The 26,655-nt window shown below is 42.1% G+C and overlaps 2 protein-coding genes across 20 annotated transcripts in view; one reads left to right on the top strand and one right to left on the bottom strand.

Moving 5' to 3' along the window:
- fam131bb (family with sequence similarity 131 member Bb) overlaps positions 1-7,118 on the bottom strand; it is a 30,156-nt gene extending 23,038 nt beyond the window's left edge. For 4 of the 7 annotated variants that reach the window (XM_061776749.1, XM_061776751.1, XM_061776750.1 and 1 more), the window contains exon 1: positions 6,913-7,117. In XM_061776749.1, coding sequence (XP_061632733.1) covers positions 6,913-6,940 — 28 coding nt within the window. In that variant the 5' untranslated portion in view covers positions 6,941-7,117. Of the gene's footprint in view, positions 1-6,912 lie in introns of all 7 variants that reach the window. The other 3 variants (XM_061776754.1, XM_061776755.1, XM_061776753.1) reach the window with 2 other exon arrangements.
- An 8,797-nt stretch (positions 7,119-15,915) lies between these two features.
- The window catches only part of zyx (zyxin), a 22,196-nt gene continuing 11,456 nt past the window's right edge, over positions 15,916-26,655 (top strand). The window contains exons 1-7 of one of the 13 annotated variants that reach the window (XM_061777577.1): positions 16,279-16,784; positions 17,116-17,759; positions 17,897-18,086; positions 18,676-18,784; positions 23,108-23,229; positions 24,233-24,476; positions 25,268-25,530. In XM_061777577.1, the coding sequence (XP_061633561.1) occupies positions 24,248-24,476; positions 25,268-25,530 (492 nt within the window). In that variant the 5' untranslated portion in view covers positions 16,279-16,784; positions 17,116-17,759; positions 17,897-18,086; ... (1 more) ...; positions 23,108-23,229; positions 24,233-24,247. Of the gene's footprint in view, positions 16,193-16,278; positions 16,785-17,115; positions 17,760-17,896; positions 18,087-18,193; positions 18,463-18,675; positions 18,785-23,107; positions 23,230-24,232; positions 24,477-25,267; positions 25,531-26,655 lie in introns of those variants that run through there. The other 12 variants (XM_061777578.1, XM_061777573.1, XM_061777582.1 and 9 more) reach the window with 12 other exon arrangements.

The raw sequence follows: 26,655 nt of genomic DNA, 5'->3' as shown, positions 1-26,655 counted from the left end.
GGCCACAGCAGTGTGATGCACATCGGTCCCCACTGGGTTGTTATTATGCATAAGAAAGTGGCAATTCCACCGAATGGCCACTGCATGGAACAAGGGCGCTTGGTATTTATATCGTGGGGACAGGCCAACTCATGCTGTTCCCTGGTGATGTCAGCGCGACCCCGTTTTAGCCCGACCCAAAAAATCGAGGCAACTGAAATGGTGAAAAAGTTTTAGGCTATAGCTCAACAATTCAGAACTGTATTGTTTTCTGTCTTTGCAGATGTTTTCAACACTTATCTTCAAACGTATTTAATGTATTTAGAAACAAACACAACAAACACGATAATGACTTGTGTGGGTCTTTAAAACTGTCTGTAAAGTGAAAAAATGCTTTATAAAGGCAACAGTCTGACTCTGCTTATCCTCACTAGGGTCGCGAGCGTGCTAGACCCCATCCCAGCTATCTTCGGGCGAGAGGCGGGGTACACCCTGAACTGGTAGCTAGCCAATCGCAGGGCACACATAAACAACCAACCATTTGCACTCACATTCACACCTATGGGCAATTTAGAGTCTTCAATTAACTTACAATGCATCTTTTGGGAAAGTGGGAGGAAACCGGAGTACCCGGAGAAAACCCACACAGGCATGAGGAGAACATGCAAACTCCACACAGGCGAGGCTGGATTTGAATCCGTGTCCTCAGAACTGTGAGGTAGATGTGGTAAACAGTTGCCACCGTGCCCACCCTACTGTTGAACATTAGTTTTAAAATTCTAACAAATTAGAGGTCAACCAGTACACCAGAGCTGTGTTCTCACTGTATTTGTAAACCAGAAACACGCATGCCAATTGCCCTTTATCATTAGTGTGTATTGAATTGTGTGAAATGCCGTGTTAGTGTTGATATTATAGCAAATAAAAATAAAGTGCACAAAAAGGTGACTTATCAAGATGTCCCACATTCATGTTATTATTTCCATATTGCTGCAGCCGCCTGCATGCGCCAAAGCAGTTACACAGATACACAGCGCAAACAATGCCCTGATTTATGCAATGATTGATGTTTCTAGCACTCGCAGGTATCATGTGACCTAGTAAATGGATACAAGAAAATGCTTCTGATGTGTGGTCTCCAGCACAGATACTGCTGATAATATCAACGCATCTAATGTGAGCCGCACAGTGGTGCTGGGACAGTACGAGTACCATTACTAATAATGGCTTTGGTAGTTTTGCTCTCAATGAAGCATGCATAATGATGTGGGCCCTGCACAAAAGCTGATTGAGTGACACTAAGGACAGAATCTTTTACTGATTTTCCTATTATATATTTTTTGTGCCTCTCCTTGCTGATGTGGTGAAAAGGAATTTGCCCCTCCCATCAACGTCTTCTCAAGGCCTTTGCTCTCTGATGGGGTGATGGATGCCCTGCGCATCACTGTCACGTGACCCAGTGGAGCTTAGGAGACGCAGGCTAAGTAGATGGTAAAGGCCTGAGGAGTCAATACAATTATTAGTTTACAACAATCAATTAATCAATGTGCCGACCAGAGATATGTGTGTGTGTGTGTCAAATGAATTAAACTGAAGTGGTATTTTGGGTATTCTGGGACTTTCAGTTTTTGCTCAATTTTGATTCAGGATGTATTTATCTGTGAATAAAATGTTGCTTTAAACAACAACAAAATGCCAGTGTGAGAAAGGGAAATACAGAAATGCTTAACATGCACCCCATCAGACATCTTATGGATTTATATCCATCCATTATCTGAGCCGCTTCTCCTCACTAGGGTCGCGGGCGTGCTGGAGCCTATCCCAGCTGTCATCGGGCAGGAGGCGGGGTACACCTTGAACTGGTTGCCAGCCAATCGCAGGGCACATTGAAACAAACAACCATTCGCACACACAGTCATGCTTACGGGCAATTTAGAGTCACCAATTAATGCATGTTTTTGGGATGTGGGAGGAAACCGGAGTGCCCGGAGAAAACCCACGCAGGCACGGGGAGAACATGCAAACTCCACACAGGCGGGGACGGGGATTGAACCCCGCACCTCAGAACTGTGAGGCTGATGCTCTAACCAGTCGGCCACCGTGCCGCCTGGATTTATATCATCTCTTCTAATATAGGCAGTCACTTTTATGGATTAGTGATTAGAATAGAATACAATAGTATAGAAAGCCTTTGTTGTCATTGTATGGTGGAGATGCAAAATTCCAAAATTGGGATGCAACTCCAAGTTTGTGTTTCAAGAACAAAACAGAATAGAAAATAATATAAACATATATTAAACAATACTACCTAAATCGTGCAGTGAGCCATAAATGTTGCATGCGCAGTAGCAGCAGAGTCATGAATTTTGAATGTACAAAGCAGTATGGAATGAGTGTTGGTGTTATTGTGAGTTCAGTGCAGTGATGGCATATGGGAAGAAGCTGTCTGAGTCTGTTTGTTCTGGTGCTGAAGGCGGCAGGTCAAAGAGGTGGTGGGCAGTGTGGGTGTCGTCACCTATGATTGCCTCTGCTCTTCTGAGGCAACGGGACATGAAGATGTCCTTCAGGGAGGGGAGGGGACAGTCGATGATCCTCCACGCTGTCTTGACCCCTATCTGGAGCCTTTGTTCGTCTCGTCTCATTTTCATGTTTTGATGTCAAACACAAATGTTTTAAGTGTACAGCAAAGCATAAAGGAATCAGTCTCACTGTTCCAATACTTTTAGTGGGGAGTGAAGCAGTTCTTCAGAGAACTGCTGCTGAGCATCTGTCACTTCCAAAGGAGGTCTGGACAAGAGGGCCTCTGGCGGCTCAAGGAGAAGTTCCACTGAGAGCAGAAACAACCTTAACCTCCTCTCTTCTTCCTCTGTGCAATGAGAGAACCACACTGTGATGCAGTAGGTCAGAATGCTCTTGATGGTCGTGCGGTAGAAGGTCACAACCAGCTTTCAGCAGATGTTTTTATTCCTGAGCACCTTCAGGAATTGGAGATGATGCTGTGCCTTCTTGATGACAGCCGACGTACAGTATTTCCATACCGGGAGAGGTCGGCAAAGATTGCCCAAGAAGGTGAAGGTGTGGACCATCTCTATGCAGTCGCCATTGATGAAGAGGGCACGTTGGCCTAACAGTTGTGAGTTTTTTGTTTCAAATCTGGGCTCCGGCCTTTGTATGTAAAGTTTGCATGTTCTAACTTCTACCCGTACCGTGTGGGTTTTCGGCAGGTACTCCAACTTCCTCTGACATTCTATCAACATGGTAAGTCGATGGAAGACTCTAAATTGTCCATAAGTGAGAATGTGACTGTGAATGCTTGTCTGTCTATATGTGCCCTGCAATTAGCTGGCGACCATTCCAGGGTGTACTGCACGTCTCGTCCGAAGTCAGCTGGGATTGGCACCTGTTCACCCACAACCCTTATGCTGCCAAGTGCAATAGAAAATGGACGGCTGGATGATTTCCGTGTTGGCAGCAGTTCAGTTCCCACCCACTGACAGTATGAATATGAGTGTGAATGGTTGTCTGGCTCATTATGTGTCTTGTGATTGATTGGCAGACAGGTAGTCTGCCTTTCACCCAATGTCAGCTGGGATAGGCTCCATCTTACCCGTGACCCTGAACAAGATCAGTCATATGGAAAATGGATGGACGGAATTACAGTGCACTTGCTCTATCTTATTGCGACTGTTCTATCAGCCTTGTGACAAAAATCATCAAAATGAAAGGCAATACTATCATTATTTATTATTATTTTGATCCCATGTTGAGATACTGTATCAAAAACACAAACACAAACACAAACTACTACTACGACTATTCTACTACTACCACAAATCCAATGTATCCAGAGAAGTTAAAATAAAAATCTAAATTTCCATATCTTGAAAGCCAAATGTGCTTTTGTGTTACAACAGAACACAATTCACTGTGCACGCTGGCCACAGTTGTATTACACAATAGCCTGATTTTGGGAGGAAATTGCTGTCACTGATACAAGGGAGTAGCTATGGAGCATAGCGTGAGTTAATGACTGAGTTACTAGAGGCCAAACAGACACACGGCAGCTACTCCTACACAAAAGCCAGATCGGGCAGCCTGTCGCTTCCCTCCTGTTGATCCCTGCTTGGCAGCTCGGACTGCAGCGGAGAAGCCCGATCAATAGTGCACACTAAAGCTATTCTCACCCAGGATAAACACAACCATGCCGCCACATTAGCCTGGCTGCTGCTACTACTGCTGAATCTGAGGGTTACATCAGCATCACATCAGGTGCAGAGACAAGCTGCTGGACATGCTACTGTCTCCGTTGGTAAGCTCCTGTGTGTTTTTGAATACGGATCTATAAAAGAAAACAAGCTCCTTTAACACATGTATTCATCAGAAATAATTACAGTTGTAACTACAGTAAACATTTGTATGAAAAACAGAAATGTTGAAAACAATTTAAAACTCAAATGAAAAGCAGGAAGCTGGAAAATGTGCCTTTCTTAACCTCAACATATTGTATGTGAGGGCCATCATAATGTTAGACAATGGAAAAGCACTGGGTAACATGAATGCAGTCAAACACTTTAAAGTTTGTCCAAAATACTGGTGAAAAATATTCCTCCAAACCTCGATTTTGAACCATTGTTGACCTAAGCGTACTGTACATTGTGAGAGTTCAAGGAGCATTTAAAGGTCAAACGGCATTTTGTCTTTGGTGCTTTTGTCTTCTTTTTTGTGATGCAACCACATAAGGGTACCAGTACAGTGGAACGTACGCAAAATGCAAAATGTTCGCCAAACAACACAATATTTCCAGCCGCAGAACGAAGTTATGTTTACCTTGTTTTTATCAGTGTGTATGCTGCATCCAACTCTAGTTGGTACAGGTAGTGGATTTTGACAACCCAAACTATGCAGCGAGATCATAGACAAACACCATTCTCATGTTACTTACTTACTTACTTACTTATTACTTTTTTTTTTACAATTACTTATTTTTCTTAACAGGAATACATTGAGCCTTCCTAATAACGCTATCGCTAACAGTTTTCAAATTCTTTGGAGGCATACAAAGGGCAATTTTAGGGCAAAAAACAAAGATACCCAATACGTGATGCAAGAAGCGATTGAAAGAAAAAGCAAAACTGAGCTTTCCACATCCAAGTTCAATAATGTTTGTGAAACAAAAACAGTGTGTGAACTGTAGGGTGCTCGTTCACTATTGGCAAAGAAGAAACGTTACTGCGACATAGAGGACAGTGATACTGTACATTCCTTGTGCCCTGGTTGCTCAGTTCAATCTGGTTGACAATAATACATAGAGGCAGTAATCTTGCATGTCATGTTATATTAAAACATTGCCGTTAAAACAATGTTTTATGATGACAACAGTTTGATCCTGAAAAAAAATTCATCCACTTTTCATTATTTCCTCAGAACAATTGATTCAAATTAGTTTGACCCTGAACGGGTTGTTGATTCATTGATCTTAGAGGCTCCACTTTATATTTCGTTTTTCATTATCACAGCCCATTATCAGCTGCCGTCATTTAAAATGTGGCATTGAAATTGGCTCCGCTGTCTTGTTGTATTATTTGGCCTCTTTGATCATTTATATTAAAAATGAGGATAAGAACAAGGGTGCCCTTCCAATCCCTTCAAGTTCATTGCAATTCCATTATTCTTCTACAAACTGGACTAGCTTGGCTCTTGTCTCGACCCCGACCTTGTTATGTTCCTCTGCTCTACAAAGTGCCAAATGCTTAAATCGGGTAGAACTGAGCTTGTACTGCATTGAGTTCGCAGCTGCCTCCTGGCCGCTGTTGCTTTTTTTCTTGTTAGTTGTGCTTTTGCTGGGTATTTTTAAATCACCTCTCATCAAGAATTTAACTTGAGTTGGAAAACAAAGAGCTCACTGAGACACTGGAAGTCCTTTTACCTGCTTGGGACGTGCTTGACCCTGCAAAGGCTGGGCCGCATTCATGGTGACATTGCTCCTTTGCCGTAAATAAGTTAAAGAACTCCTCGCGCTAAGTGGCTCATGAATATTTAACAGTAAAGGAAGTGTGTTTATTTTTTGCCTTTGAGTGTGATTCATTCTTCCCGCTCTGCAACATTTCAACAAACAGTTGATCGTTTGACCTGACATTCAATAATCCACCCTAACTGGTCTCTGCCCACTGTGCGGTTTTACCCCAGAGGACTCTCACCTGAAGACTCCCATCCATCCCACACACCCTCGCCTGCATGTCTTTGCCCCTCCCACTCTCCATCGCCATCCGGCCGTCTCCCTTCCTCCTTGCCTGCCAGGGCTAAAATTTCCTCCTCTGCCGCTTGTCTGATTATCCCAGCCTTATCCCTATTATTTGTGCAAATAAAAACAAACTATGCAAGCGCTTCTGACAATGGCATTATCACTTTTCCCTTACCTCCCAACCCCCTCCCCCCTCACTGTCTTCCTTCCTCCGAGCCATGCCACCCTATAAATAAGCTCCTGACTCTGCCTTCTCCATCCTATTCTGCCTCCTACACACACACATATACATACTGCCAAACAGCATCATAAATCAAGGGATGGGAGGAGGGGAGCGGAGAGGTGGGGGTGGTGAGGGGGATGCGCACACGCACGCACACACACACACACACACACACACACACACATTTTAACACGTATCGTCTGTGACATCTTGGCTGCATACTGTATGGAACAGCCTCTGTGACCACACGTCCACAGCTTTCTTAAACACTGCAAAGAGCAAGAAGCACAACACGGCACGCATGCATAAACACAAAGTCTCCATCTCCATAATACAAACCATCACTTCTGCAGGACAACCCCCCCCCCCCCCCTTCCCCCCCAATCCCACCCTCGCAACCTCCTCCTCCTTCCCCCAACCCCCCCTACTTTTTTTTCCGCAATGAGCGAGCGAGCGAAGTGGCGCTTACTCAGTCTCCTGGAGCCGATGCATCCCATGGTGTATTCACAAAGGCCCTGGATACAAGCATGGAACAGTTAGCCAGACGCCGTGCATTCTCCCTCTTCCTCCTGCGACTCTCTCTTCCTCTTTGCTGTGTTTTTTCCCCTCCTCCTGTGGTCTCTCTTTCTCTCCTGCGCTTGCCACTCGTCCTCTCTCTCTCTCTCTCTCTCTCTCTCTCTCTCTCTCTCTCTCTCTCTCTCTCGCTATCTCTTTCCATCCGTCGCTCCCTCTCGCTCTCTCCGGTGCAGTGTCTTAGATCCGGTTAGTAAGTCAGTATGCCTGAAGGCAATATACGACTCAATAAAGATGGGAAGCGTCATTCCCATTGTCAATATCGTCAACAAGTTTCAAACCTCTAATTTGCCAATGTATTTGTAACTATTTGACTCGCTGATGTTGTTCATGGTATCATGTGTAAAGACAAACAACAATTAGATTGACTGCGTGCGTGTGTATTAGGTTGCCACGAGGGGGATCAATAGCACAATGCCGAGAGTGGCCGGCTGCCATTGCTGTAGATATCTCTGCATTGCTGTAATATTATTGAGCTAAAATGGGGGATCCTCTCTCTCTCTCTCTCTCTCTCTCTCTCTCTCTTTCTCTCTCTTCCTCTCTCTCTCTCTCTCTCTCTCTCTCAGTCTCTCACTCTCATTGTGTCTCTCTCCTGTGTGCGCTCTGCCTGACAATGCACAGCAGCTGTTTCCTCGCGCCTCTTCATCTCCCTTGCAATCGCCCAGATCCCCTCATACATACGCCGGTAGAAATCCTAGGACCAAAAAAAACAACACATAGGAGGGTTTCATTCCATCCCCACAGTATTGATCCACCCTTCACTCATCTCCCGTGCAAAATCCTCAATCTCTTCCTCTGATGCCAACATGACAACTAAAACTTCCCTTTTCCCACCCCCTCCTGTCTCGTTCTCTTTTGTCCCCGTCTTGCCGTCCTCTCGTGGAGATGACAAATGTGTGTGTGTGTGTGTGTGTGTCTGTGTGTGTGTGTGTGATGTGTAGAGAGTGACACAGGCACAGTCTGGACAGTGAGAAGGAGAAATGTGCGGAGGAGGGGTGTATGTGTGTGGTCACTCACATTGTAAGCATGGCAAAGAAGGGACAAGAGCAATGAACGCGAGCGAGACAGATGGGACTGGTGGAAAAAGAAGGCAGGAACACTTGAGTCAAGTGTGAGAGAGGTGTGGAGACTGTGTGTGGGGGACTTCCACTAGAGTGGACATAGCTAAAGAAAAAGAAGCTGTGTGAAAAGCTAAGCACTATGTTAGGTTCAAACTGGAATATTTTCCAGTAACACCAGTGTCAGTGTGATACACTCCGATTAGAAAGGTCTGAACTCTATACAGTGAGGTCGACAACCCATGAGGTAGTACAAATAAAAATTCATCCCAAATTTAAATAAAACTGCACATTTTAGAGTGGCCTTTTATTGTGCGCAGCCAAATACTCATGCTGTCCAATCAGCATCTTGATGTGCCACACCGGTGAGGTGGCTGAATTGTCGCAGCAAAGGAGAAGTGCTAACTAACAGACATTTAGATAGATTTGTGAACATTATTTGATAGAAACAGGCCTTTTGTGTAAATAAATAAAAAAAAGTCTTAGCTCTTTGAGTTGAGTTCATAATAAAAGGGGGCAAAAACAAACGTGTTACATTTATAATTTTGTTCAGGGGAGGTTTAGGGAGTGTTATTTTCCCAACAAGTATGCCCTTGCCATTACTTTTAGTACAAAATCATGCAAAATTCTCGTCGGAACAGCCTCACAAGACAGATAATTAAAAATGAAATACATTGGTGGGGATGTGGCGGGACAATAAAAGGCTTTACGGTGGATGTGTGCAGCTTGCCCGACATAAATCATACATAATCCAGCCAATTCCCGTGCTGTGGTTTATATATAGACGTGATAGACCTTTCTGTTGGTTGCCCACTCGGGCAGAGGAGATCAAGCCAGTCTGCTGCAGAGGTCAGTCTCTGATCAAAACAATACTCCCCTGAAATTTGTGATTGCTTCTGAAGAAGCTTATTATTACCTCCAGCAGCCCAACTGTTCCCTTCTCTAGCTCTGTATTGCAGCGCTATCTGCTCAACATTCTCTGTCAGTCGCCACACAGTGGAAGCTCATAATTTGGAGTGCTCAAAAGGTTGTATAATTTCGATACTGACCAACCTTTTCGAGAGGGCTCCCAAGTCACTCCAAAACTTGAAATTCGAATGTCAGCATATCATGCAGAGCCAAGGAAACCTTGCAACACTTTAGCTCAGTAAACATCTAAAAGATGAGTTGTGAGAGTGTGTTTTGATTTTTCTTTAGCTATTTTGTGATGCCACCACAGACGGGTGCCGCTGATGGTAAAGAAGAAAAATGTGAGGACAACCATCCATCCATTTTCTATTCTATACTTGTCCTCATTAAGGTTGCTGGTGAGCTGAAGCCTATCCTAGCTATAGCTATAGATAGACAACCTTTCATGCACCCATTCACGCCGATGGACAAGTTTCTCATTAACTGAACATGCATGTACAAGAGGGGAAAATGAAAACTCCACAAAGGAAGGCCAGATTCAAACCCAGAACCTCTTTACTATGAGGCAGACGCGCTAACCCCAATCCATCATGCTACTGACCATTAAAACGGAAACTGAACTTGAACCGTAGCGATAAAAGCGGTTCTGGGCAGTCAGTACAAGATGGCTAAAGCTAAAGTGACACTATTACACGTTATAAAACCAGTTTATTTTTTTACGTTCTCTTTGTTTTATTATATTTTTATAAAATACAATGCTATTGTTTTTTGACTGAAAATCTGATACAAGCACCGTATGGTGGCAGTGAACTCAACTCAACTCACTTCACAAGAAGCAGCAGTTTGGCAGGCAGCGAAAATTCTTCAAAAAAGAGGCTTCAAGCGTTTTTTTTTTTTTTTGGGGCACCCCTATCGAAGTTTACTGTCAAACTACACATAAAACAAAAATATTAGACATTTAAAACAACAAATAGTTTTGCCTTTGAAAATTCTGATTAGCTTAATGCAAACAAACAATGCAAAACACCAGAGACAGGCTAATGAATAGCATCAGTGTCACGGTGTTAAAACCCTTTAAGCAACAAATATTTGAACACAAACAGCGGCGCAACACATGTAGGCAGACAATATAACAGTACTCTCATGCATTATATTCTTTATTCGACTGGTTAGCACATCTGCCTCACAGTTCTGGGGACCGGGGTTCGATTTGCGGCCCCGCCTGTGTGGAGTTTGCATGTTCTCCCCGTGCCTGGGAGGGTTTTCTCTAAATTGGGGTCAAACTCTAAATTGCCCATAGGGGTGAATGTGAGTGCAAATGGTTGTTTGTTTCAATGTGCCCTGCGATTGGCTGGCGACCGGTTCATGGTGTACCCCGCCTCCCGCCCAAAGATAGCTGGGATAGGCTCCAGCAGCCCGCGACCCTAGTGAAGATAAGCGGTAAAGAAAATGGATGGATGGATGTATTATACTGCCCCAAGGTGGTCAAGGCATGTACACCATAAGGAACTGCACAGTCAGAAAAATATATGATACACGAACTGTTACATTCTTTACATTCAATTTAATTATGTTATTACTATGTTTTTAAAGTACAACATTATATAGTGCTATTTTCATTATCAAAAACACATTACACAAATGTTGTTGTTTTTTGGGAGGCTGGAACGGATGAATGGAAAAGATGATTTGCAATCCAAGTGTTTTGAGTTATGAGCGTGGTCATGGAACAAATTAAACTTGTATCTCAAGGCACCACTGTATATCGTTTAATTAGTGTTTATCTTATTTGTACACGTGTCTGACAGTTAAGAATATTAAAAGCAAATAAATACCCAAAAATATACATGACATAAAATTGCCTGTATAGTTAACAAAGGTACTGTATTATTTTGGCAAAAGTATGACCCTGGAATGGATTTCTATTTTCATTGTTTCCCAAGGGAACAATTGTATTGAAAATGTGAAAAATCAGTTGTCATGTTTTTATATTACCAGGAGCAGCAGGGTCAGGTTCCCTCCCACTCACGCCCACGTGTGCATGCATGCGACACACCGGTGTGACAACGTGGTGATCTATGTCAGGGACCATCAATGCGATACAAGGTCAGCAACAGAGGGAATAAATTCTTGACACGTATCTCGCCTGTGATGCATGGGCCACTCACACACACAAAGAGAGAGAGAGGCCTCCCGCCACGCCGCCATGTTTGCGCACGCCTTCGCAAATCTTACTCACGCGCGTTTACACCACGACTAACAAAAGTGACTCAGATGACTTCTATCATGTTACTGTCAGCAACTCGCTCGCTTTCTTATCGGGGTTGCGGTGATGATGCGGCACTGAATTTAAATTACAGATGCTCCTGTTTGATTCCATCACGTGTGACCCATTCCTGTACTCATCCACTTTCATGTACCCATCACTATCTGTCCATCTGCTTCTGGATAAACTGATTGAATACACTTTTGTTCCGGCACCCGAATGACATGCGAGCAGATAAATGTAAATGTCTGGTATGTCGGGCATTCTAAAGGTTGGCTTTCTCTTTAAAAAAAATAGCTGGTTTAAACACAATCCCCTATCATCGACCCAGTGTTCTAAATGTCAAATTTAGTTTTCATTTGCGCTCTCACGACTCAAACTGTTACAGTACGTGTTAATTAGTGTCACGTGTTACACATTTGCCCCAAGAGGAGGCACAAAGTTAGTTAAGCGTGTGTGTGCGTGCATGCGTGCGTGCGTGTGCGTGCATGTGCGTGCGTGTGCGTGTGTTTGTGTGTGCGCATGTGTTTGTGTGTGTGTGTGTGTGTGTGTGTGTGTCCTGACTCCTAAGGGAGAGGGGAGAGTGTCCCTAAATTGGGCTGTACTTCTGGAGAGAGAAAACACAAGTGGAGGAAGAAGCTTGAGAGCTTGAGCAAAGGCAAGTGGAAAAGAGAGGGGGATTAGTGGGGAATGCTGGATGGTTCGTTTTCTTTAGGGAAAGGGCATATGAAGTGGATGTGTACAAGTTGGGGGCAGGGGGATTTACTTTGAAATTATGAAAAAAGTGCATGTTTGTCTTTATTAGCCCCATTTTTCCTGTGTTGCCACACAGACATGAAATCACGGAAAGGGGGGGAAGTAACAATATTTTACGACTTGGAAGGTAGTATCAGAGGCGAGATCCCGCACAATGGTCCATCAGTTATAACAAATTGGGATACTGAAGCAGCTGCGCCCATGTTCAGAATGGTGAGACAGCATCCCGCAATCACATAGATAGATGACGCCTGTGCCAGCATCTGGTGCGGACAGACAGAGGCAATTGCTTTGAACACAAAAAGGGGCAGGAGAAATGAGCGTCAGGTGTTAGATCCCTGTTTTGTTATTGCGGAATGCCCTTCGACATAAGTGGTGTCCTGCCCTGCTCTAACATTACCTATAAAGGCAGAAAATTGTCATATGTGTGACACAGAAAAAAGGCACACAAAAAACACAAAAATGATGGCTTTTAAAGAGAGTGTAAAGAGAGGAACAACCATAACCGTGAAGCTGCCTGTTCATAGGGGAATTCTGCAATGACAGGACAGGGGTGTAAAGTTCTACACTTGCTCCTCGCTTCTCCTGCCACATTGTGTCGAAAGCTATTGTCGCTGTCTGTTAAGTATTTTCTACATCATTGATCACGAGGGATAATAGGTGAAAATCAGCAAGTTCCACATGCTTTTAACACATTTTAAACTTATTAAAACATACTTACTGTAAATGAAAACACACTTTTTTAAAGTATTCCTTATCGCCTGTTCCCACTCCCAAAAGGTCGGGGACCGCCAAATTGTGCTGAAAAAATATCAGTGACGTAATAGATTCATTGACTTCGACTCATACATTACAGTCAACTACAAAAAATCTTAAGTCATTCAACATCGAGTTGTGACACAATGTGGTAGGTACTACACCGAAGGTGCGGAACTCTAAATTCAGACTTGCGGAATAATACCAAAAATTACATTAACATGGAAGTACAGTATTCTAATTTCTGAAAGTGGGGGAGTTCCTGAATTCTGTGCTTTAAAAAAACCATAAAAATCTGCAACAGAGCAGGGATGTGAGCACTGAACAGCGATATAGCAGAGAACACTGTAGTACTATGATTGTGGGATGTGTGGAAGGGCACAATGCAACAATATCCCATTTCACTGGATTCTGTGAAAACGGCACAGGCAAATAAACGCCTCATCTACCATTAATGGGTCTAATGCTGCAATTTTGCTGGATCTCTGTTTAAAAATGGTTGGGGACATCTGTGTGCTTTGCAGTGTGCTCTCACAACGTCTGTATTTTTGCACACTCCAACTCTTTCACAAGCCCAAATGTTGCGTACATGGAGTTCCTGACTCTCCTCTATTATTTACAGTTCTCTGTCCTCCTCCGGTGCAATTACGCACACTTCCCTCCTGCCCCAAATGTCCTCGTCTAGACCACCACTACACTGTTTATCAACTGTGAGGCCTGTTTTGCTGTCCATTATCCTCATTGCCGTACATCACTCTCTTTATCAGCCATGTCGGTACCTCATTGGGTCCACTTCCTCCCGTCTTTTATATCATTTATAAGTGATCTAGATGTACTTGCTGTCAGGGAGAGAATCTGGGGAGATTGCTCCCTTAAGGCATTTTTGTCCAGCTACGTGCGTTGCACTAATATGCATCCGTCCTGACACCAGCTGGTGGAATCGGGGAGTGCAGTTCTGAGGGGGGGCTGCTTTGAATGAGCGCCAGTTTGGCAGTAGAGAAATGTTTCCATGTTCTCAGGTAGGCAGGTCCTCATCCTGTCCAAAGTATGCCCAGAATTTCTGTTTGATGGCTAAATGAATTTCTGAATGACAATGTAGCAAAGAGGTCTGATCCTTTTTCATCAAAAGATAAGCCGGATGTGGGCATTTAAAATATTTTACTGTGGCTTCATTGATAAAATAAGAGGATGGGATCGGAGCACTGAGATAAGCAGGTCTTGCTGATTAAAGGGAGGTGAAGACAGAAGAAGAGGGAGGAGCGGAAAGAAAGATGGAAAGGGAAGTAGAAGTGCAGTGGTGTAGAGGACAGGCTGACAAATGTTGGGATATGGGATGGGGGGTTGGGAGGTGATGTGTTCATTTCAAGGTTTGGCTGCATTCCAGGCTGTCTGGCTCTGATTGTAGCGGCCTCCTGTGTCTTTTTTCCCCCCTCCCTCTTACCTCCAGACTGGCTGGACCCCAGAGCTGGCTTTTTGCTGCCTGATCCAGACTTTCAGAACTTGGGTCACTATAGGGATGCTTGCAGCTGGCAGAAAAAAGGGAAGAAGATTGCATTTCAGTTTCTTTTCTTTTCTTATAAAACTCCCTGCAACTGAGAGTCTTTCCTTAAAGGAAACTTCTAGAGGGTGATTTGACACATTTTTCAGCCTCAGTGGAAGTGGAAAGCGACTGGAAACATTTCTTGTGGGACAATGGAGGGAATCAAATTCCAATGATGACCACTCCCTTAAATTCTCAGTCATGAGTCTGGTTGGAGAGATGCTTACTGTGCTTTCACAACCTCTATCGGGTTCTGTTTGTTTGGTGGGAGTAGGAAATGAGTTGTCATGAAAACTTTAGGTAATAGAAAAAGCATTGTGCTGCTGTTTTTATCCAATTAGTTAAAATCATTCAAGTTTGCTGCATATCCAGGATTTTTTCCCACTACTTTTGTTAACCATGAAATTACCATTACAATTTCTTTAACTTCTCATGGAATACTATTAAAACTAGGATTGTCTGGCCCTGGTTGAGGTTAAGACGATGGTAGATAGTTCCATCCCTTAAGGCTTTTCATGAAAGAAGGATTTTGTTTCTCATTACAACCAACTCATTTCCCCCTCATGACATAACTAATTCCAAAGCTAAAGTTTTGTCATTAGTTTAAACCAAAAGCACTGTATTTTTTTCTTACTACAAAAAAATTGGGTAATAAATCATTTTATTACTGTGATGTCATGGACTGTGAAGTAATGGGAACACTCATAGATGTGGGCTGTGTGAGTCGCCAATTGTGTGTTTGATGGTTGTTATGCAAGACGGGTGTTTTCATCGCCCGAATTTTGACCTATAAAGTTAAAGGTGTTCTGCTTAGATTTGAAAGAGAACATTTTAACAGATATTGTCCAAATGTACAGAGTAACTTAAAACCTAGCATCAACCTAATAGCCTACGTCATTTTGAACGTTTTCGGAAAACAAGAAGCAGGCACTGGCATAAAGAAAAGCCCTTTTTTTTTTGCAAGCATGTTGATATTTTTTTCTTGAAATTGTGACAGCAAGTTAAAAATGACTTGGCCACTTATGCTATTAGGCTAACATTATTATTTCAATGGAATTTAACCGAAATTGGTCTTAATTTGCCCGCTTTTTACGTAGTCGGAAAGAGAATATGCTCCCTGTTTATGTTTTTTTTTCCACTAAATTGAACAATTTGATATGGAAAATATTGCAAGAAGTATGTGGTGCAGTTTGAAGCGATGCGTGTAATGTAAATTTAAATATTTTGCTTCTTTCCCATTAAAAAAAAAATCATTTTAAAAAAGGTGTAATGATGGTGACTGTTTGATCATTTTAATTCCATGTCCATTATTTCCTATGAGGAAAATACAAACAAATCAGATTTTTGAAGGTGTTTGAACACGCACAGTCCTCAGTTGTTGTAGCTCTTTGTGCTCCAAACTACGTTGCACGTTAGTATCGGTACCTAATTATGCCTCTCTCGGCCCATTATCTCTCTCTCCCTCTCTCACCCTGTTCATTCCCCCACTCCTGACCTTAGAAGGACAGGCGGGGGGGAGAGGTTGATGTCATTGAATGAAGAATGCGGCAAGAATCCAGAGAGAAAGGGGGGCAGGGGGGTGGAAAGGAAGAGGGGGGGTCTGACTGGAGAGTTCGAACACATACAGAAAGAGGGGGAGAGAGAGTGAGGTGCTGTTTACGTTGTGCTACACAGGTCCTGAGCCGAAGTCAAACGAGAAAGGACTTGTTTGAAAAGATGCTGTCATTCCTTATCCAGCCTGAAAAGCACAGGGGGAGGGTCTAGCAGCTGGAAAGAGGAAGCTTGAGTAAGAGGGAAAGGGAGAAGTAACCAGCACAAGAGGAACAAAGCAAAGAAAAAAGATTTGGAAGTAAAAGGGGGGGGGAAGAATCACTTCAAGTGCATTACCACGGTGAGTGCGTCTTATAATTAGGTTAACCATAAAGGAAATGGTGAGTGCTTTTTAGGGGTGTTTTTTTAAGGACACGCTGAGACAAGTTACCTAATAAGGACAACTCTTGTGTCAGTTCCAGGATTCTGTAGCTGTGGCACACGATACTGTCATGCGATAAGACAACTACGGGTGTTGTTGCTTTTAGGTGGAAACTCCTGTATTATAGCGAACATTCTACACGAGTTAATGACTCGAATAGACCTCTTGGTTTGTGCTATTCCGCCGAACAGATTAAGAAGTGCAGTTTTCTCTGCCGGCTGATGGACAATTGGACGTCGATGATAGAAGGGCGGCTATGCGGAAGCACCAACCTAGCAAGAAAAGAGCAAAAGTTGACTTTTGTTAGCTTAGTGCGCTCGCTACGGTGCTGTCAAGGTTTTGTTTAATTCAAAGACTTGTGGAATTATTTAAACGGAGTCCCTTTCCCCACCCTGGTCCAAACTAGCTTCGTAACGCTCGGCTGTTAGTGGGCGTGCTGGTGGTCCACTCAGTTTAGCTAACAGGATTGACAGCCCAGCCACGATTGCGTGGAAGCCGGCGGGGCTGGCAGGTGAGTGGCGGCTGCTGTGATTCAACTGTCAATGATTTTTATTTTATTTGTATTTTTTTTTCTTGATTTGAGAACACTAGCGAATTTAGATTTATAACGCTAAAACTGACCCAATTTTCTTTGGTAAAACAAGCTTTTAAGGTTTTATCGTTGGCACCAGACCGAGAGCTAGCTAGTATGTGCCTGTCTGCCATTCGACATTGTTAGCCAACTGTAGCTTTGAATTCCATTACTATCTGCTCATAATGTACCCTAATTAAATATTGAACGTGTTATCAATGTGTCCGTGACTAACCCGTGTTGTAAATGGTGCTCTTGTTGTGTTTTCCAGTCACCTATGGACATTGTGATGATGAGTGGAAATTTGTGTAATGAACTACACTGCTTAGTTAAATATCAAAGCAACCCCCATATAGCAAGCATAGCGTCTCTCTTCTTCTTCTTTTTTTTTGCAAACTTGCCCTCTTGGTGAAGGACATAGTATATGGGATGACGTTAGAATGTTTTTATTCAGATTTGAAAACCTTTATCTAACCAGAAAATAAACACCCATTGAGACCAAGGTCTTTTTTCAAGGGTGATCTGGATACGAAGGCGGAGCACAATTCAAGTCATAACAATATACTGTACATAAAAGAACATAGTTCTGTATAAAAAAAAAAGTATACATAAAAGAACACAGTACAATTACAAACAGAAGACTGGACTACTGTCCATAGACTACCATTCTCCCAGAATGGAGACCAGGAAATTATACTGACTAAATGTACTAAATGCAAGCACAACAAAACAACAGCAGTCTAGCATATCACAACACAATAGGGAAAAAAGGACAAAGGCAATGGGCAAAAAAAAGTGCATCTGAGCAGGAGCAACTATCAAGAAATTCAGCACTTTTTAGTCTAAAACTATGCAACAGATTAATGAGGCCAGTTTGAGTCGACTCTGGAGGTCATTCCAGGAGCAAGGGCCAAGGTAAATATGATTTGGCAATTCCAATAAACCCTTTAAATTTAAATATTCAAATGTGTTTTCTGTGGAACGTATCCTCAGCTATTTGCTGTAAAACTCACTTCGTCGTGGTTTTTGTGATCTTTCTGTACTGCCCTAAGATGAAAAAGGCTATATAAGAAAGTAGTAATTGTGTGAAGGAAGTATGTTGAAGTGATACAAAGAGACTAAGGCCCACCAAACACCAGGCGATTGATCTTCGCACACATAGCCAACTTGCTGCAATGGAAAAACTGCCACCCCTGGTGTGATCAGTTTCGGCATTCCGGCAACAGAAATGTGAGAGTCCAGGTACAGGTAAACAATAAATTATAAATATAGTTTGTATTATTGTAAAACACAATTTATATATACTGTATTGACAGGTCTTGGCGGCAGCCGGCCTGATCTTGCGTTGTACCCGCAATCATAATTTTTGTTGTGAAACCTCATGTGATACAACATTTTTGATTGGCCGTTACAGCTGCAACATTGCGACACTGTTCACCTGCGTTTCAGATTTCAAATCAATCTTTATTTATTTACGCTGCCTCACATCTAGTTGATCAGCTGTTGACTCCCACCACTGCCAGTACCAATCTTGACCTTTCTGTGCATCATCTTGACATGCCTTAGAAAGAGCAAGGGATTTGGATGTTACAGAAAGAGAACAAAAGTATGCCGATAGGTAAGAGTAGGTGCAGGATTACATTTTTTTTTTTTTTTGCAAATAGTTTCAGTTAGAGTTTGCAAGTAGTAGATGATGTGTGCATTGTTGGTTTACTCTACTTTGTCACAATATAGTAGAAAATGTTGAAACATAATTAAATTGCAACCTTTAGTATTATTTAGCTGGATGTGTGACAAACTTACACAATAACATGTACCCCCTCGTTTACAGATGCAGGAAAGCGCCCCAAGCCAAGGTTCCGTTGCTAACAAACTAAAGCGAGAAACCAGTAGTGGTTTAGTCTGAGGTCATTGTGGCGCTTCCTGCTGAGAGGATTATGGTATGTGAATCCTGACTATATATGTGAGACAAATGAAGATGTGGAGACGATTTGTGAATGGCTGAATATATGGCTGTTTTACTGGGGAATTCTCCTTTAATTGCAGCCTGGACAAGTCGAAGCACACAAGCTATTTACAGCTTTCGATCAGTGTGTGTACTTTTCTGTTTTGTCTATCAAGAGTGTTGGAACTTTGGTTTGCCCCGATAGTGCATTGGGACAAGGCTGTTTGGTTGCTCATTGGTTTAATTATTCATCTCAGTGTGATCAGAGGCGGAGCACAGCACGAGTGCTCAATGGATGTCTAGTGACCTGTAAGATTGCTTCTCCAAAGGCTTGTTTGTCCCTGTATTAGTGACCTAGACACACTTTTCCTTAAATGCCGTTGTGCTATTTGTGTCAGAGCAGCAGAGATTATATCAAAAACATACTGACATGCACTTTTACTATGAGACAATGCGCATGGTCAGAAATGCATGGTTGGTTTTCAAAATAAGGATGTTGGCATAAGCAGAACAGGCATTCACGCAAAGCCAGAGAGAAACTCTAACCGGAACGCTGCACCAGAACTCAGCATCAACAAAAGCTTGATTCAGCACACTATGTAATAAAGGTTTACCAGTGTCAACTTCCAATTGTTCAAATGCTTCAAGGGGAAGAGTATAATGTGCAACAACCTGAAGTCGGTATTGGTGAAGCTTTTTTATTATCCGAAGCAAACTAGCGCTGAACTTTAGTCTGGCAATTTAGCAATTTTGCAACACTGCTCCAACGTCAATTGGCGAGCCATGGGGCAGAGAATAACATGCTTACAAAAAACGATAAACCTAAGATGCCAAATGCTGATGGCCTCACGTCTGTCCGAATGATACTTGAAATGAAATAGAAAAAAGGAAGTTAATAGTGACTTTTAGGTCACCCTGTACTTAATTACTAATTCAGACTACGTTATATGAACCAAACTTAGTTCTGTTACAGGCATTTAACCACTTCTGAGTTATAATTCCTTTTAAAGAACGTGGGCAACTCCTCTACCACTTCACATACATGCGTCAAATGCTGATTTATTGTTCTTGAAAGTGTGTAAGTTTCAAGAATTATCCAAGTATGCAGTAGAATGTCTCAGCCCTTTTGCCTTTTTTTGATTATACATGTTAATAGTGTTGTATTAACTCTCTTCACATGTACAGTACTCGTAATTCGGTCATGTCAAAGGTATGTCATAGTTCAGCTAGTTAATAGCATGCAATTTTGGCTACAGCTCTGCGGTAAGCCTATGTAATATCATCTTAAGCTGCAGCTGTAAAGGGGAAATGATAGTATCATGCCGCAAGTGACGTCTTTCAGTTCAAGAGCTAGGAGAACTGCAGGATGAGGAACATATAAAAATAATATGACTGAGTTTAGCCATGGCCAAAGAGTCCCTCATTTGGATATTGCAAAGCTTAAGTCAGCACAGATGGAGCGATGTTGCTTGGGGGGGCGGGGGGGGGGGGGGGGGGGGGGGGGGGCACAGAAGGTGATGTCATTGTGCTGTAATGCAACATTTCTCTCCACCGCAAAGGTTCACTCTCACATCTCAAGGATCAAGTTTCAAGACAGATTAGCTGCGTTGGGGTCGATGTTGGAGTTGATGTAGTTAATGTTAGCGTACTAACCCCCTCAGGACCATACCCAGAAACACATGCAACCTAATTGACATGAAATATTGAGTACTTATGGCGCTGGTCTCTTTGAAACAAGGTATCATAAGTACACATTCTGTACCCACTTGTCGCACTACATTATACAGTACATTCGGCTCTGTTAAAAGCCAGCTGTTATTACTTTAAACATGGCTGCAAGCAATTATTTTAGTTTTACCCTTACCGCAACTGCAGGTCCATGTGTACAGGCGTTTATATACGTTTACATAAGACAAGCTAGTAAAGTGGGATTGAAACAACAACAGCACAGCTCTATTTTGTTCCTCCAATGATATTTTGAATGTGCAATTTTTTTTTTAGTTCAGAGTAAAACAAGTGAATATTTGGTTGACATGACATCACTCTGGATTCTTCAATGTGAAATTTGCGTAGTAGACATAAAGGTTTTACTGCATTCTCTTAAGTCTGAGACCATGTGGAAAAAAGTCAATTTCTTCTTGCTGTGTTTCTTTTCGATGTTGTGTTTGAAGTCACAACTACAATGACTATAGAGGTCTACACACCCCTGTTCAAATGCCAGGTTCTTGAGATACAAAAAAATGAGACCAAGATAAATCTTTTCAAAACTTTTTCTATTATTAATGTGACCTGTACACCGTAGCGTGACACGAGCAACTTCTACTTTTAAATCTAACGTCTGGTGTCATTGTGGATCACCCTGTAAATCCTGAACACAAGAAATGGACAAAAGACCCTCAAACCACGATATGCAATCCCAACACAAAAACACATCAGAAGTCACCGTCCCGAGGCTGTACAAAGCCATAAAGGTGCTATATTTTACCAAACCAACTTTTTCTAGTATTTGGGATGCAATATTAGCTTTATGGTGCCTCAGTAAACGTGAAATATGGATTAAAATCGGCCACGCATTCCTGAGTTTCAGACATTTTTCTGCCAAGAGGCCTGAAATCAGGTCATTCGCTTATCTGCGTCACTAGCGAAGCTTTTCCGTCAACATAACACACACGTGTGCGCTCACAAGTGGGTCTTCTACACGGAGGCAACCAATCAGAGGAAAGGGGGCGTTCTTAGCCTAATATGGACAAAACGGATAAAAAACTGGGTCAAACAGAAGTAGCTGTCAGAAGGGCCTTTTGTGGACACTTGTATGACAAAACCAAGGGTTTTGTTTTGTTTTTTAATAAAATGGATGTCAAAATAGCCAAAATATGCAATATATCTTTAAGACAGCGGTTTTGGGGTCGTTGCACTCGGCAGTAAGAGCGACTGACACCTATGTACGTAAGTATCACTTCTCATTTCGTTTTGAACGAGTGGGCATTAGTGTAGTGCAGAGTGGGCATTAGTGTAGTGCAAATGTAGTGCAAACATGAGCTCTCCACAGAATTCACACAGAGGTGATAAATGAATGAGGTTTGACGAAGAAAGTACCAGCAATTGTCACAATGCCACAAAGATATTACTTAATTAGGTATTACTTTAAACCCTGCAAATAATAATAGTAAGCCTAATAAGTAAAAAAAAAAAAAAATTCTAGAAGTATACATGCACTTAACATTTTCAATACAGAGCTGTCATCATGTCTTTTCTTTTGTACTCCGTATGCACAAATAAGTTAGAATTATGTTATTATTGTGCACATTTCTTACTACAATTTCAAAGAGGAAATAAACATTTCAGTTTACATGCACCTAACCTTTTCAGTGTTTATACACTATTGTCATGTTTATTTTTTTCCTACTTTTGTACTCCCAAGTGCACAAATAATTTATATCCAAAGTTTTATTTTTAGATGCTTTATTGCTTAAAAAAACAGGATATGACATACGACGTATGTCACATCATGGCTTATATCGTCAAAAATAAATATTTCACGACGTATGTCACATCATGGCTTACATCGTCAAAAATAAATATATCAAAATTGTCTAAATTTAGTCTCAATTATTTGTGTATTTCTACTTCTTACTGAATCGATATCAGAGCATTTAAATCAATATCTAATACAATTGCAACCTCAAGAATTTAAATTGGATCAAACCGTGAGGTTCTTAACAATGCCCAGCCCGTATGTTAATTATTTCATGTTGTCCAAGGCCCCAATTCCAGCTGAAGAAAATCACCCCCAAACCATGATGCTGCCACCACCTTGCTTTGCTGTATGTATGGTGTTCTTTTAGTGATAGTCAGTGATGTTTTTGTGCCAAACATACATTTTGGGATTATGGCCAAAATGTTCAAACTTTGTTTTGGTGGATCAAACACATTTTCCCATGTGTTTTGGAGATTTTTTAGGTCATACTAATGGTGGATTTATTTTTTTTATTAACGATTTAGCTTGATCTCTTTTTTTTAATCACAAAAAAAAACTAGCATTTGAACAGGGCTGTGTAGACTTTTTATAGCCACTGTATTTGTAAAAAGGAATTTGTCTGCGGCAGTGGCAATTTCAACAGGGACGATAGATTAGATAGGGAGATTCCACGTAAGTAAATGCGGCCTGGTTCGGCTTTCATGTCAGGGAAACTCATTATGCAATACTTCTAGAGCTCTCTGGGGTTTTTTTGTCCTGTCAGAACTTGAAGTGTAGCTTGTGTGTGTCGACCAAAGAATTGCAAATGGCATACCCAATGTTCTTTTTGGTGTTCTTCAGGTTAAGGTCATTGCACTGCAGCAAACTAAAAGGAGCAAAAACTGACAACTCATCAGATGACAACAATGAATGGAAGGTGGAGTGTTTAAGAGGCATGTGTGAAGAAAGGCTTTTATTTGCATGTGAGTGGAACAACGGCCGTTTTTACTAAAGGTCATGTTTGAGACCGGCGGTCTTCAGGGAAATATACTCAGACATTGCGTGGAATCTCTCTAAAGACACTGCAATAAGTTTAACGTTAGTTTAACATCAAGCACGTGTGAGATAAATATTTGAACTGACCCGCTTTTTTTGACGCATCTCGCACGGTAATGCTAGCTATAGATTCACGACCCAACCGGTCGGGACTGTGATTGATGTCGCCGTAAACAACTAAGTGATACATTTTGTAAACTGTTGGGTGTTGTCTCTGTGAGCCACATCTGCTCTGTGTACACGGTCGAGTGCTAATTCAGTGTCTGTCATTCCGCCGTTGACCATTTGCAAACGCTCTTGAATTCATAGTCTGGAACGCAATTATTTTAGGGTGGTTGTGGATTTCTTTTATGTGGCTATTTTACAAAATCACTATATAATGCACTGTGTTTTCAGTGTGTGTGGCTTTAAAAGTAGGGGCCTGGCCTGGTGAGCGAATTGGGAGTCAGCAAATGAGAGTGTAGTCTGTTGTGAGTGCAGGTTAGCGTCTGGCTATTAACTGACTAACCGTGAGCCAGTCCGCGTGTTGAGCGCCTGGGCGTCAGTTGTATCCATAGCAGCTCATGTATGAATGTGCTCATTACGTGTGTGTGTGTATATTGTTTAAAATTGGTTTACCATCTGCTGTTTGTTGTGAAGTTCGCTGCTACCATTTAGCACTCATAACTCAAAAGCACACAAAACATTTTGTTACAAGCCAAAGTTTGAGTTACGAGTGAGCTTCAAATACGCTGCCAAAAGACACCACAACATTCGCCCTGTATCCCACGTCTCACAATCTAACTCCTAATTTGACTTGTAACTCAAGGTGCCACTGTATTTATCAGATTAATAATAACAATGGAAAGAATACATCATCATCTACAGTATTGGAAATTATATTTATCCTTTTCTGTCTCATGTCTAAATGTGGTGTGCGCTTATCCTCAGGTCAATTTTTAGAAGATGGAGAGCTCAAGCAGCAGCAAGCCGGTCATGGTGACGTCCTCCCTCAACTTCAAAGTCACCACGCCGTCCTTTTACAACCAGCCAAAGAAGTTTGCCTCTGTGGCCCCACCACGGCCCAAGAGCACGACTCCGCCCTCCGCGCCGTCACCAACGCCAATGCCTGTGGGCACAGGCGTGATCGGACGTGTTGGAGATCTGCCCCCGCCGCCCCCCTCGCTCTGTGATGGTATTTGAGATTTTTAGTATTCAGTATTTAGACCACATTTATGACTTTTAGGTTGCCTGAGTGAATCAGTAGAGATTCAGGAGATTGTAACCCAAGAGCAAGATTGTTTAATTGATTGTGGCAAAACATGCTGTAACACGCCTCCATTTAGGAGACTTAAGGACTAAAAGAATCGATTAGCAGCAGATTGTGAGAGTTTACTTCATAGTTCACACAATAAAAGTAGGTGGCCTGGTGTAATTAGCCACCTTCCCCCAGGTTAACTGAGAGTTTAATGTAAGAACAGGATACCATGTGCTTAATGTCGAGCCTTCTGGAGATTTCCTTGTGTATCACCTTTCCAACTTTACCCTTAGTCACATGGGTACATGTTTGTATTGCTAATATGTCACACATTGTAACAGAAATGTGACAGTTTTAGGTCCTAAGAAGTTGAATGCATCTGGCTATAGACCATACCAAAATAACTTTTTATTTTTTAAATTTATTTTTGTTTTTAGAACTGAGCAGTGTTACACAAAGAACATTGTAAGATTAATGCCTGTGAAGTGTAGTAGCAATGTATATTCCAAAAAGTGGAAGAATTTACTTTTGAGGGCTGCATTTGAAGTAGCCTTAACCTTGGGATAGTCTTATGACATAATTAATCTTCAAATGCAGCCTCTAAAATCCTGCCAACAGTTTTTCTGCCTGTGTGCATTGGCAATGATGTCACACAATTGTGTCCTTCAACTTGGTTCTTTTAATATGTGATTAAATTTTAAGCAATCCTACCTCCATATTGTCCCCAGATTTCCCACCCCCTCCTCCACCTCCTCCAATGGATGATGACTTGCCGGCCCCACCCCCTGAATGCCAGATCACACCGCTGGCCTCAGAAGCCCCCCCGCCGGCCTTCCCGGCTCCCCCACCCGTAGCAGATGACCTTCCCTTACCTGCCGCCCCTGAGGAGAGTGCCCGTTTGACGAGCTTCCCCACACCCCCTCCTCCTCCCCCACCACCTCCACCCGCCGCCACTGCTACCGGTTTTCCCAGCGGTGTTGGGCACATTCAGGTAAGCCAAAACGGACCCCTTGACAAATCCAAACTTAATTAAGGACATATATTTGGGCCATAGCACAGCAAAAAAACAACAATAATCCAGATAAATAATATTAACTAAAAAATAGTCAAGGCTAGAAAGTTGGCCAGAAATGATTAATCGAATACCTTGAATAATTCGATTACCCCAAAAAAGTGACAGTACACGCTGTGTTTTGAAGTTTCAGTGATAATTTTTCTACCAGGACTAATGTAACTGCAGACTCACGTACCACCCCATGTAGAAATAGGCGGCGAGCCAAATGGAAAGAGAAGGGAAAAGATTAAAATGTTGAAAATTTAGAATCATTTCACATTTAAAAAAAGTAGATAAAATGCAGTGTGTCTACTGCAAAGGAGAACTAGCGGATCACAACAGCACGTTTACAATTGCAGAACACAAGTTATGGACGTTAGCTAATTTAATATTGCCGACCCCCGCTGGTTAGAATATTCCAATGCCTCCTTCAGTGGTCAAGGATAGACAAAGCCACCGGTGCACGATGTTGAACAAAATACACACGTAATGAGCATATTCATACATGAGCTGCTATGGCTACAACTGACGCCCAGGCGTTCAACACGCAGACTGGCTCAAGGTTAGCCAATTAATAGCCGGACGCAAACCTGCGCTCACAACAGACTATACTCTCATTTGCTGACTCACAATTCACTCACCAGGCCATGCCCGTCCTTTTAAAGCCACACACACTCAAAATCACAGCTATTATAATGTGGAATGTGAGAATGGCAACCTTAAGTGGGACAACAGTAATACTTGCACGTTTTGTTGTTTAATAATGCTAAATTTATTTCTATCCGATTACTCGATTCATCGGTTCAATAATCAATTCTAAAATAATTCGGTAGTTGCAGCCCTACTAGAAAGTAAAATGAAAAGCGCAGAACAGAACTCTATAAGTGGTTTTACTTGTTTGCATAATTTATTTGTCTGCTTACAGTCGATAGTTAGACTGTAGTTCTGGATGGCTTTGTTGCTGCGGAACTGGAACCAATTATTTATATAAATAATTTATGAGCAATTCTCTGCTTTCATATCTCTAACAATTTTCATATATTTTAATTGATGTTAGTCAGG

This window comes from Phyllopteryx taeniolatus, chromosome 6 (assembly GCF_024500385.1).
Source record: "Phyllopteryx taeniolatus isolate TA_2022b chromosome 6, UOR_Ptae_1.2, whole genome shotgun sequence".
Taxonomy (NCBI): Eukaryota; Metazoa; Chordata; class Actinopteri; order Syngnathiformes; family Syngnathidae; genus Phyllopteryx; species Phyllopteryx taeniolatus.
This window is presented reverse-complemented; position numbering and strand designations above follow the sequence as displayed.